We start from the raw sequence: 13,510 nt of genomic DNA, 5'->3' as shown, positions 1-13,510 counted from the left end.
AATAAAACCAGATGCTTAATGCAAAGATTATGAACTCTGACTAAATATAAGGAAAGAACGCAATTCACAGAGCATAAATTTAATTCCCAACACACCCGGAGTATAATTAAGATATCTGACGCAGCACCATGCGCAGAACCTTTGAAACATTAAAAAAATGATAAAAAATGTGGAGTTAACCAGAAAGCACTAACCGTGACAAGTTCTAACTAACAAATCACTTTATAAATTAGGACATGATCATCGTACAATTTCAATATATGCTGCTCTCGACCCCTAATGGTGTGCTAATTTGCTTTCCTGAAGTCCTTTTCTGGGCTCTGCAATGAGATCCATCTCTGTGGTTGATAAATTGTATATACATACAGACATACTGTATACTTATACACACATATACTGTGATAGACTTATATACACACACGCACATACATTCATGAACATAAATGCATACATATGTATGTTTCATAAGCAGACTCTGTCCTCCCTCTTCATGGCCCCACTGACTATAGTTGTTATACTGGAGCAGAAGAGCTTCTCTCCACTCTTGAGTCTCTCCTTTGTGCTCTCCAGTCTCTCTCCAGCCAGCTCTTTTCTCTTGTCTCTCTCCTCTGCTCTCTAGTCTCTCCTGTCGCTCTCCACTCTGGTCTCTCTCTCCGCGGTCTCGCCTGCAGAGGTCATTCTGGCTCCGACTGACACTTGTTGCTGAAGCTTCGGGGCTCCGATACTCGCCTCTCTTCGCTCCCTTCTCATTTATCACAACTGTTGGCTGGAGATCGGCAGTCGGTCACAGCTCGCCAAGGGGAACACATCCACATCCAACTTTTTTTTTTTTTTTTTTAAATTAATTTGCTTAACTTTTCCCCCCCCCCCCTAACGATATACAGTTACGAGCAAAGCAAAGCAGGACGATGGTTGATAACACCACCATAGCAACGAAATCTTCTTTGGTAAGTTTGCGTTCTATATATAATCCCCAGCTGTATGGTTCGTGTCGTACTCACCGTACGATACACGCATGGTGAAATTGTTTTATTTTCGCAGAGAAGGAATTTAATATTTCGCGCATGATTTATGAGTAGATAATTTTTCTTTACACAACGCGTTTTAACTATTTGTGCTTAATTGCTCTCAACCCGTGTGAACTAACTCTACTCATCTCATGTACAACACTGTGACTTAACTTTGCAAACCGCAGCGGTAAAATATTATTAAAACTGCCACTTAAAAAGTGAAGAACTGGGCTATCATTTCATTCCCGTCAAACCCGATCGATCTGATATAAACAACAAGTGTCTCGGGAAGAAGAACCCGGCGGTTTAACACGCGGATCTCAAAATAATCGTCTGTTTATTTCACAAGATTGTATGAATAAACCATACGAGCCGCGGCGGGGAGTCGAACGCTCCCTCGGTGCCGAGACTTTATACGGCGACGAGCTCGGTCGTTCACGTCGTTGCGCTCGTGTCCCTGTAGGCTGCGGGCAGTGAGTGTGGTGGTGTGGGGTCTCGCTCAGTGTTCGGCCACCGCTCTCCGCGATTGATTCGGGGCGCTCTAGCCTCGGTACGCGGGTCACTTGGGAAAGCAGGGCACCTTAACCGTGCATTTCATTCGTCCTGTGACTTCCGTGCGTTTGCAACCTCCTCCAGTCGTCCGCTCCCGCTTTAACGCGCGTTCTCGCTTGCGCGCAGCAGGCAGCCTTCTCTCCGGCCGGCGGCGGTCTCCCGCTGCTCGTCTCCCCGGCCTCCGTCCACAGCCACCCGTCCGGCGGCGGCATGAAGCTCGAGGCGGTCATGGAGAACCTGCAGCGGCAGCAGGCTGCGCGCCTCGCGCTCGAGGAGAAACTTCGGCAAGCCGAGAGGGAGAAGGACGCGCGCCTCCAGCAGCAAGCCACAGCCTTCCGCCACTACCCGCCGGTGGCGCAGAGCGCTTTCCCGCCGCCGGCGCTGGCCGAGCCGTACGCGGGCTCCGGCGGCGCTCATCATCGCGCGCAGCACGCGGCCCGGAGGCGGCCGTCGCGCGGCTCTGATGCGGACGAGGAGCCGGAGCGCGAGCGCGACGCGGAGGACGACGAGCGGGATATAGAAGAAGACGAGCTGGAAGACGCGCGGCGGGCGGCTGCTGAGAGCCCGTATTGCAAGCCGGCCGCTCAGGCGGCGGCGGAGCAGAGGAAGAGCGCGGCGCAGGGGCTGTCCCGGGGCGGCCAGCTGACGTATCCCGCGGCGGGGCGCTGCGAGTCTCCGGCAGGGGGGGCGTCCCACGGCCAGCAGCCGCAGCACGAGTGGACGTACGAGGAGCAGTTCAAACAGGTACACGATTATTTATTTACTTACTTATTTAAAACAAAGGAAAGGTTTCGGAAAAACTCTGCCTGCCTGGTAGTCTTACAAAAAATAAAAGTATATTCAATTATTAATTTACGCTTGTAGACTAAATTAGTTGGATATCAGGTACACCGTGTCGCTGGCCCCGCGATGGACTGGTGTCCTGTCCTGGCCGGCGTGTATCCTGCCTCGCGCCCCGTGCTTCCGGGACAGGCGCCGGAGCACCGCGTGCACGCGCTGGACATTCGGTTATTTACGATGAATGGATGGGTGAATGACGGGCCGATGCGTGTCTAACGTTTGCATAACGTATAACAAAATGGAAAAACTTTCAAAACAGGGGTGGCAAAAAACTGTCACAAAAGCCTTTAGTGGAGCTATTCACAAATACTGAGGGATTTAATATTGAGCAGACGCATTTTTTTTTTTTTTAGCTTGCCTGAACACTGGGTGGGCATATCCGCCACCACCAGTTTACGCCGAAGGTTGAAGGTCTAAAACGGTTCCAGTGTCAACCAGGAACCCAAGTGTGTGACTTTTATGTGCTAGACTGTGAGACGCCAAATAAAAACAAAGATTTTCACTACTGGAGTCTTTTCAAATGTCTCTTTCCCAGTCCCTACCAGTTACATCAGGGAGTTGGAGATAACAGGCCTCTCTATCTGTAGCCCCAGAAAGCTGGTGGAGTTCCTTGCTCATCTCTGGAGACAAGTGTGCCTTTGATATCTATCCTCAGACTCGAGGCGGTGTCATCGCATGAAGTATTTTTATGAATTAATTCAACGGACGATTTGGACTTGGTTGGTTTTTTTTTTTTTTTTAAAGATTCAAATAAAAGCATTTTTGCAGTCTAAAAAAAAACCCATAGATGACTACAGACATCAGCCACCACAAATAAGTCCTATAAAATCATTGATATCCGTAGAAGGCATGCAGTCATCTTAAGTGAATGCGTTTAAACTGCAACAAACCAAGATGGAAATGAAGAAATTGTGTTTTCGTGTGGGGGTTGCCGCCTGTACACAGGAAAAGTTCAGACATGCTTATACTCTGTACTGACTGGATAGGAACAACTGCGCCTTCTGATAATGAATTTCCATTTAATTCAAAGAACAAAATGAATATTCACAGATGTTTTATGTAGTGAAAATTTGAAAAGGTACTACTTATTGAATTCTGCAGAGCAAAGTTTTCAGTGTAGTGTGCACGACGTGATGAAATAGGCCGTTTAACAGTTTCCTTATGATTTGGAATCTATTTTCATTAATTTTATTAATAAGACATATGAGATGAAAGAGGATAGCTTTAACGTTAACTGGACCGGTCTGCTAACCTCCTAAATTATGGTGATAAATATATTGCATAACAACCATGAACCTACATGAAAATGGTGGTAAACCCAGCATGTTTTCAGAATACGTTACGATTACCAGCGGCCATTTTTCCCCGAGTAAAATTCCTTTCAGGCCGGGAAAAATAAGTGCAAACTCTTTTCGATGGCATGAGAGGGCCTTTGTTCGCGAGAGGCTGCCTTTCAGCCAGGGAAAGGAAAACAAGGGGAGAATGACATGAAGATGTGTAAAGTTGGCGGACGCACAGGAAGCTAGACCTGGTAGCATTCCAAACTGGCTCACGACCAAAAATGCCGGGATCTCCTTCCCTGGCCGAGTGTTTCGGCAGGCAGCCAGACTATTACGAAGCAAAAAGCGCACCCCCTCGCTCTGCCTTGCTCTCCGTCAGCCCCGTGCGACTGGCCACCGCATGTAGACAAACCCTCTCTCCCACACACAACGTGAATGGCGCCACAGGCAGGTGCTCTAAATGTGTGAACAGACAAAACTAAACGCCTTTTACATTTTAACTTTTAGATTCAGTAAATGTAGGCTGTGGGTTTGGATGTGAGCCTTCTGTACTGTACCTGCAGTAGTAAATAAGTAGAGAACATTTTTTTTTTCAATCCAAAAAGTTGAAACGAATACTTCTCCGAATAATGTTTGACTAGTTTGATGAAAGGATAATTTAAAAAAGCAATATCTCGAATTCAGTTATGCATTGATCTGCAGACTGTCACATGATTTAAAAAATCAATAGAAATGGCTTATAACTTGCTTGTCCTTGTTCTAGGTGCGGTTTGAAAAGAAAAATCACAAACTCACTTTAATTTAAAGCACCAACAGTGCATAGAGGTCTTCTAAATATGTTTTTCTGTCATCGCAGTGTTCAGACTGATCAGTGACATGGCAGTAAACTCTCTTGAAGCTTGTTTGATAACCAACTTGTCTGCTGTGATATAATCTCTAAGAAGTTACAGTGAAGTAGAGTAATTTAATTTTTTTCCAAAAACTACATTTATCATTTGACAGATAATCTTTAAAAAAAAAAAATAATAATAAAAAAACAGTTCTTTTTACTGTTGTCTGAGCCTTAACTTGAGGATTACGTTGGATTTATGTTCTTCTGTCTACGACCTCCACGTCCATTGTCTGTTGAAAATGTCCAAAAGAGAAATTCTTGCTGTTGGAGGATTAAGTAGACATATTTATTGAAAACAGTTAATTCTTTTTGGCATTTTTTTTGTGTTTTAAGGTGAAACAATTTAAGTGCACACCAAGGTAACTATATATAGTGCATACTGAATTATTGATGTGAGTATTGAAATAAACCCATGATTATAGAAGCTTTTTTTAGGGCCACCATGGTGAATTCTTTCTTTAAACTTTTGAGTCTTTTCTTCCCCCTCATTGATAGCTCAGTTTGGGGTGTACATTTCACCAAAGGTCCATTAAGCAGCACAGCATGATGTCTTTACGAAGCTGAAACACATGCACGGCGTAAATTCTCCATATGGAGAAGAGCTTAATTTTGGCCCAAGTCGGAGGGGATTCCATTTAGCAAAAGCACTTGACAGCTGGACTTCACTTTAAATGTGCCCTTGTCACTCCTTGTGAGGCTTTTATAATTTTGTCTTTATGGAAAGCTTGAAAAATTGTGAATTCAACTGTCATTATATATTTGCTCATTGTGTTCTTATAAAATTTCTGAAATCATAAAGCATCTGAATGGGAATGTTGGTACAGCCTCCAACGCTGTTGTGTGCTGCGCTCCCGCTCCGAGAGTGGGTTAAAGCCGGTTTGATGTTAAAATTTTCATTGTGGGAAAGATTCTTTGTTCACAATTTCAGACATGCCAGTAGCCCGTTTAGCCACAGGCTTTCATACAACTTGCTGCCTCAGCTGGTTATTGTACACAACGCTGCTTTATCATTGTCACTAAATAATTGATAGCATGCGCCTGCCTTTCTGACCAGGGGTTGCAACAGACTTGCGCTTTCAGTGCGTGTTGTTTTGAATACTTGTTTGGTTGAAACACTGGTTGATGCTCGTCGCCTTATTGTGTGGGAGCCCGGCCAGTGAGGTTAACCGTTGTTTAAACCCGTTTGATGGACAACGCTGATCGAACCTGCAATCAAGGGGACTACATTTGAAGGATTCCTGCAGCCACACTTAGTGCTGGATGATATTTCCAGTTCCTGGTTGTCTTTGGGATTTGATATGAAATGGCTGGTGTGCGTTCTCTTGAGGTACATTACTGCTGGACTTGATACAGAGACAGCGCAGCTCAAAGTATGTTCAGCTTGAAACATGCTGAGTCCAAAGCTCTTAAACTTTCTGCCTATGTATTTAGTGTATTAAAACATAACACTTGGCATCATATCATCTTAAATTCCCATGCGTAGTGGAGATAGCAATCAAATTCCATTTAATGCAGATCTTCAGTTTAATACCATCCTGAGGACTAGACAGTCCAGCGGACTGGAAACCTCTTTATTGCCCTTTGGTTGGGATGATGTATTGCTGCCTTCATGAATAGGAAATGAGCGTTATTTGAAACATTAAACTCTTCTCCTAGACGAGAGAGAATTGAGTAGACGTTGCCACTTTACCCTGCTGGCTGAATGGGTTTCACAGGTCATTCCATTGGGATTTGCTGGCTGTTGAACTGGAGAAACAAACATTATATGAAGCTCGCATGCTGTCTGTGTCACACTTCACCAAATCATGTTATACATTGAATTCTATCGTGTTTCAAACTGCTTGGGATCGATAAAGAAGAGGAGATAAAAAAATGCTGAAGTACCAAAAAGGCAACCTTTGCCCTTATTTACTTAATAGAGGCTAAACGTTAATAACTATTCAGCATTTTTCATCTGAAAAGTGTGCTGTTGGTAGTGAGATGTATTACTGTGTACCACAGAGCAGTTTACCATGTGTTACCGGGGACTTCAGCAATAGAGAACTGAAATGAAGGAATCGCCCAGTAATGTGCAGATTCCATGTGGGTAATTAATGTCTGGATTTGTATGTCAAGGTCTTGCATAATTTATCTTGACTCCATTTATAATAAAATAAAAAGGTAAATGCTTACTTTCAAAGAGTGCTCTGTCTCAAAGCAATACCTTTGAATTTGTTGAATGTTTGCAATAGAATTAAAAGTGTAAACTGGCACATAAAATGTGCCTCTCTGCGCTTTGTTGTACACTTAAAAGCTTTTCCAAGTAGACTAGGCTTTTCAGTGAGAAATACGCACAGCGTATGTGTTGCAAAGGTTGGAAAAGGGTGAAATTTCTGTTCTGCCATTAATTGGAGTACTGCTTGACCAAGATACTGGGAATCAAGGACTGAGTATTTCAGGCATCTGATCAGTGTTGGATGTCCATGTTTCGAGGAAAACCCACATTGCAGTCCTTGTCCCTCCTGTTCTTACAGCCTTATGAGGTTATTCAAGGGTCATTTTTATTCCAATGGGTCTATGACGATGGCAGCAGTACGTTGAATTACAGCTCAGACTCATTTTCCTTAATGTGCCTTTACCACGAACACCTGAGAACCTCAGAAAAGAACAGCAGCGCTGTGAGTATAACGGTTTTCTGTTGGACCTGCTGTTCCTAGTTGATGAACGTAGAAGTAGTTCTTTATCTAGAGGATAGCCTTTGGAAAGCTAAAAGTGCTCTGTGTTTCTAAGTGTCTGTAACTCTTTATCCTCAGAAAGTCACAACTTAAGATGGATTGCTTAAGGTACATTAAGGGTAATCTTAACCCATCGGATTTTTTTTAGCACAGGCTTGCTGTAAAGTTTGTGCTAAAGATTCAGTATTTTAGAATCAAATTTTCAGAAAACTTGCTGATGAAGAGCAGTCGCTAACAGACAGCTGTGTCAGTAAAGGAGATGGGATGCGGGGTGCGGTACAGCGATGATTCCTTTCTCTGCTCCGATTTTAAGATTGCAGTTGAGCACAGTGCAGTTTGACTAAGAGGCCTGAGAATAAAAGTGGAGGGAAGGGAACTGCTGATACAAATGTTTTCCTTTAATTGGAGAAAGAGAGGTTTATTTTCATGTACCGTTCATCCCACCACTCCCAGTCGACATCCTGCCATGAGCTCTGTGCTGACAGGAACTAAAGATTGCAGGGGAACCAAAAAGGGGGGTAGTGTTTTTTTTTTTTTTTTTTTTTTCCTCTCCCTCCCCCTTTTTTTCTGGAATGAGGGCAGGATTCACCAGTGAGTTATTGTGTTACTGCTCAGTTGCCGTAAGGCTTTCTCTTAGACTTTTTTCAGCGTCCCAGGTGAATATCATTACTCATACATCACAAGACACTGACTTTGGACAAAATCTGGAATATGCAGCGTTTCCTCTGTGCTTCTGTCATCCCTGTGAATTTCATTTTCTCCAGATGGAGTGCAGTGTAGCGCCGTGGGTATTTACTTACCGCGTCTGTTCTCCTGTAGATGATCTGTATCTCAGATGCACTGGATAATGGCGAACACTTCTCACAGAGAAGCGGTGGAAAGAGTTGATGACAGAAGGAATAAATTTCACTGCTTAATACCTCTTTTATATACATGTATTTTCAGTTTGCCTTCTTACGTCGGTGTGCCCCTTTCAAAGGTCAATCGAACAGCTTAAGTTTTAGTGAGGTTGCCATCAAAATATCATCCCTTGTAAATTTCAGCTTTACTGTGACTCATAAAATTGCGTCTAGAAACGTTCCCCTTGCTGTCAGTTTGCTTTAAGAGGGAATGGAAGCTCATTTTTATCTAATTTACTTAATTTACTTTATTGACTTAATTACATGTACCATATCTTCTTTGTCTGATCTTTTTTGGTTATGGTTGGCCTTGCTTTTGGTTATGGAGATGGCAAGGATGTGTAGAGAACATATATAGAAACATTTATAATGAGTGAGAAGTTTACATTTGGACTGAAGGGAACTGTCAATGTACCGTATGTGTCTGGATTGGGAAGGTTAACTTTCTGTTCAACGGACTGGAGTCACGGCTAATTTTAAATATTATGCTGAAAACAACATTCACGCTAAGGCAAATTGGTGTCATGTCCATGTATGTAATTATGTTGGAAGTCAAAATATATTTACAAAAATGTTGCATCACAATATTATGAATAACCATGGCAAGTAGCTAGACCTTTTAACTTTTCTTTAAAATCTTACACTGACTGGTAAAAGGCATATGTGTTTTTATGTATCTTTTATTTTTTGCAGAATTTAGAAAGGTTTGAAAGACAGTGTAATTGAGTCAAAAGAGATATACAGAACTGTAGACAGTTACATTCTCAAGTAATACACTGTCTCCAGTAGTTGCTTCTAAAGGACATCGTTGTACTCCTTAAACAGTGTTCGGTCGGGACGGCTCTGCCAGCTGGAGGAGAACCTGGCAAATGTGAGTTTCACAGGTGGGTCCCCGTCTCTGATTCAGGAGGTCAGTAATCTGGCAGCATCACTCCAGCCCCCCTGGGGCCACTGTCGCGGCCTCCAGAGGGTTATACACAGCTCACATAAGCCAATGGTACCACAGTAGGTGAAATTCAATGCCTTTTAGACAGAGAGGAGGAAAAAACATGGCAGTGTTGCACCAGGGAAAGTTTTCTTCCTCTTTGAAATAAGACTTGGTGTCTTTAGTAAATAGTGTGTGTCCAAGAGTTAGAGATAGAATTCACTGATCATTGAAAAGAACAAAAGAAGAATCAAAGTCAAAGTCAACTTGGTCATTCCCACAATATAATTAGGACATACATAGGGTAAAATAGTTTCTGTTGAAAAAAATGAATATGAATGAATAAAAATGAGAGCAAGTGCCTCCACTAAAGGCTAAATGTGAGATTCTCCTCTTCCATCTTTTTCTGAGGAAAGCAGTTTTTTTTTTTTGCTTCTTCAATAATTCTTTTTTTAAATCAGCTAGTTTTCAATGAAATGACAAGTGACATGATAGGCTTTATTGTCATTTCAACTATATACAGCTGGTACAGTACACAGTGAAACGAAACAGCTTTCCTCCAGGACCATGGTGCTGCATAAAAGAATACAGTTTCCTACACGGACTACATGAAGTGCACGCGTGCAAGACTTGTGCAGACAGACAGATTCCAATGGCTTAAAGTAGTAAGAATTTAAAGAAATTTGTACTGGGACGAGTGGGGGAATCACCATGAAATACTACAGCATTAATATATCTGAAAAATATGAACAAAAAGGCTACATAATTTGTTGTTCCCAAACAAGGAAATTATGTAGAGTCTTCATCCTCATTTGAAGCTGGTCAGGTGAATCATCAGCTACAAACTGAAAATTGGAGAAGTTTAAATCATGTCGTGAGTCACGTTTGTGAGCTTTATTGCTTTTTTATGTGTTTTCCCTTTAGTTATATCATTTACAATTGTTATATTCAAACAATGGACCAAAAAGTATCAGAATTTCTAAATGACGAGAGCATTACAAATGGATAGTTTTTATGTGTGTGTCTTTTGAGGTAATGTCCATAGCAGAAATGTTTGATGAACTGTCCTAAATTATCTCTGCGGCAGTTCCTGTGCAACAGGAAGGATGCAATGTTCTCGGGAAAACAATCCCAGAGTTAGGCAGTCATCTTGCACGCTGCCATCCCTGTACACTAAATGAAATCTCTTGCTACTTGTCTCTTCTGGGAAAAGTATTTGTCTTTGCTAACGTAAAATGTAACATCTTTTAGTCATACTCTTGTTAAGTGTATTTGTATTCTTTACAGTAAACTTACACTATTACTATAGTGGAAAAATACTCAAACAATCCTTAGATAAAAAACTGGATCTAATTTTATTAAAAGTAATTTATTGGTATTAAAGGATGTTGCAAAACTACCACTTTTAGCTTTACAAATATGTGTTGCCATAATGGTGAAAAGGGGAGGGGCTTAATTCTAAGACTACTTAGATATGTGATAAAACTAGTTGTATCTATTAGTAACAGTGTTTTAATACCTTTAATTCATTGCACAGGTCAAAATGCATATCATGCACTTTAAAATTGGCATGTGTGCCAGATTTTTATTTTTTTTTTCTTTTTTTCTTTTCTGTATATATGGAGTTGTGCCAAACAACTGTGTGTCTAAGAAGGGCTGTAGTTTCCAGAAAACACAATGGAGCAAAAGTCCAATTCCCATGGTTGACTAAGGGAGAGTTTATGAGGAGCCGTGTTAATGTAACATACAAGTAGGAGCCACACTGTAGCCCAGAAGAGGTCCAGAAAATTCCTTTAATCCTTCGCAGACCAGGTTACCAGTTAGCAATTTTGTTGAACTGTCTTTTGCTGCACCATATTTTGACCTTAGTTTTGCGTTATAAGCACGACATATTATGGTAATAAATTAATAACTAGACTGACATCAGACATTCCTCAACTGTGAAATGTTTTTTAAGGAAAAACTACAGTTTCTTTTATCATATATACAGTTAATAAAAATTGCTTCTTTGTTCACAGCTATTAGTTTGTACTGAATAATTTAATGAAATGGTTAATAAACTGTCAAAAGGTCTGCTAATGAAGTATAGGGAAATACTCCAACCAGCTCCGTATGTGCAGTAAATCGGGTTTAAATAGAGAGACACACACTTGCTTCCTCCTCCTCCACATTTTTTGTTTTGTTTTGGGAGGAAAAGGAGGTTCAGAGTGTGAGGTGTTTTCATTGCCATGGGGCACTGGAATGTACAGTTAGGCAGTTTAATGAAGTATGTATTTCATGTGATTCTTGGAAGAGGTTTGTTGTTGCCGTTTTTCCTCTCCACTTGGCCGCTTTCCATTTGTCATAAAGCATACCCCAAACACTGGAGACAAGCAGTGAAACCATTTTTTTTTTTTTTTTAAATATGCTCCTGGTTCATTACATGTACAACAACATGCAAATTATTCATGTTGGTAAGTGTTCATGGTCATAAGTGATCTGAATCCAGAGGTTCTTCACTGTGCTCTATTTCCGCAAGTCCAGAGTTTCACAGTGCTGCCTTCTTTTTTAAAATGATAATGAATCAACACTTACGTTTATAGAACTTAGTCTAACTTGCTGAACACCATAAGAAGACTTTTTATAACATATCAGTAAGATCTTCTCAAATTTTTACCATAACCAAGTCAAAGTGTTGATCATGACTATACCACATTAACCCTCTCTGGTACGTTTCCTCTTTTTGAGATATCTTCCCGCATGGATGGTGTTGATAATGAAATGGAGGAAATTGCTCGCCTTTGTCAGTGAGCTTCGCTGTCCAGCCTTTGAAGGCTCCTGGCAATTTGGTCAGGTTGGAGGAAGGGCAAATTTAACAAAGGAGCAAGGAGGACACAATGGTATTACTACGTTTAACCTGAGTCAGTGGTTTGACTGTAGTAAACGTGATCCTGTTGTGTCATGTCCCTTTCCGGCCATGGTGAAAGAGAATGTCAGATAGGTTCCGCTGGGGTTCACTCAGACAAGGTGTATTTGAGAACAGATACACAAGGCATGTGAGCAAGACCACAGAGTAATGCCATTGCTTGACATATATAGCTGGATGTAAAACATATCCAAAAGCACACATTGATTTTACTAGCAAGCTCAGTGGTATCATGACCACTTGATTCCTGAGAGCACACTGGACATTCCCACCTGTCCTACTCCAAAAAAGCAAATCAAGATGGCAATGACATTGCTCAGAAATGTGTTGATCTGAAATGATCATTGTAGGATTTTTGGTAGATGACCCATGAGAACTGAAAAAAGTCTAAAAATGAGCCACTTCCTCCATCCAGCAGCACGTTCATTATTTCTTTGGATGAGATGTTGGTTTTGTTATCCCTTGCATTTTTATTTTGCACCCATCAGCATTCTTGATAAATTGGCATATAAGCTGTATCTAAGAGATTGCTGGGAAGGGATTATTCAAGGTTTCAGACGTGGATATACAAGACAGCCGAGGCCTATATAATGCAGGAGCCAGTCAAGGTTGAATAAAGCGGTCTTGTTATTGGCGTCAGGCAGACCTAGCCGGCACTGTGGCTGCCACTGGTTCTCTTTAGGGGGTGATCCTTTCCCCATAAAGATTTATGATACACAACTCGGGGGAAATAGCCAACCTGCGCTGGCTGAACGCACATTTCGGGTCTGGGGCCCCTAGCGCTTATGACTAAAGTAGTTATACTGTTGAGACTGGCAGTTCACTTGCAAATACTGCATACAGACAAGGTTTTTGGCTGACAGAATTCAAAATGGTGAAGATATGGAGTGTTGCGCATTGTTCTTTTCAAGTGTTTTTTGGTAATCTTCCAAATATATTAGAAAAACTTTTTAAAAAAAAAACCGTTAATATTTTTTACAGGCGATGTTTTCTGAACGTCTGCTGCCTCTGTAGCACGGTCGCCGCCGCCATAAGAGTTTCGAAGCACTTTTTTTCTTTTAAATAGAATGGGGGGGATTGGTGGGGAAACAACAAACGTCTCATAGAAGCACACTTTTGGTGATGGTTGTGTGAAGGTATTTTGACACACTTGCAGTGCTGGCAAACTGCACTAACATTGTCAACCTTGTCCAGACCTTATGTAGGCTTTCAGAACTACTGCAAATGCAAACATGGGTGTCAATAGCCTTTTAGGCATATGGCCTTTCTGTTGTGCCCCACAAATAAAAGCTTTTCACCCTTTCATTTTGCACACAAACACACCTGAGTTTGCGATAAGAAAATTCTCATTTTACATATCCCAGCCACCAACGCATTTCTTAATACCCGCTCGTCAGATCCTATAACTCGAGCATAGTTTTATTCGTTTCTGCATAGACGATGTTTTGCCATACGTTAATACGTATGGACATGTCCATTGTGTCTCCACCCAA

At 41.7% G+C, this 13,510-nt stretch overlaps 1 protein-coding gene across 2 annotated transcripts in view; it reads left to right on the top strand.

Annotated features, from left to right (window-relative positions):
* Positions 1-596: 596 nt before the first annotated feature.
* arid3c (AT rich interactive domain 3C (BRIGHT-like)) overlaps positions 597-13,510 on the top strand; it is a 61,935-nt gene continuing 49,021 nt past the window's right edge. The window contains exons 1-2 of one of the 2 annotated variants that reach the window (XM_029252640.1): positions 597-947; positions 1,692-2,306. In XM_029252640.1, coding sequence (XP_029108473.1) covers positions 909-947; positions 1,692-2,306 — 654 coding nt within the window. In that variant the 5' untranslated portion in view covers positions 597-908. Of the gene's footprint in view, positions 948-1,688; positions 2,307-13,510 lie in introns of both variants that reach the window. The other variant, XM_029252639.1, reaches the window with a different exon arrangement.

The sequence above is a fragment of the Scleropages formosus genome, chromosome 6 (assembly GCF_900964775.1).
Source record: "Scleropages formosus chromosome 6, fSclFor1.1, whole genome shotgun sequence".
Taxonomy (NCBI): Eukaryota; Metazoa; Chordata; class Actinopteri; order Osteoglossiformes; family Osteoglossidae; genus Scleropages; species Scleropages formosus.
This window is presented reverse-complemented; position numbering and strand designations above follow the sequence as displayed.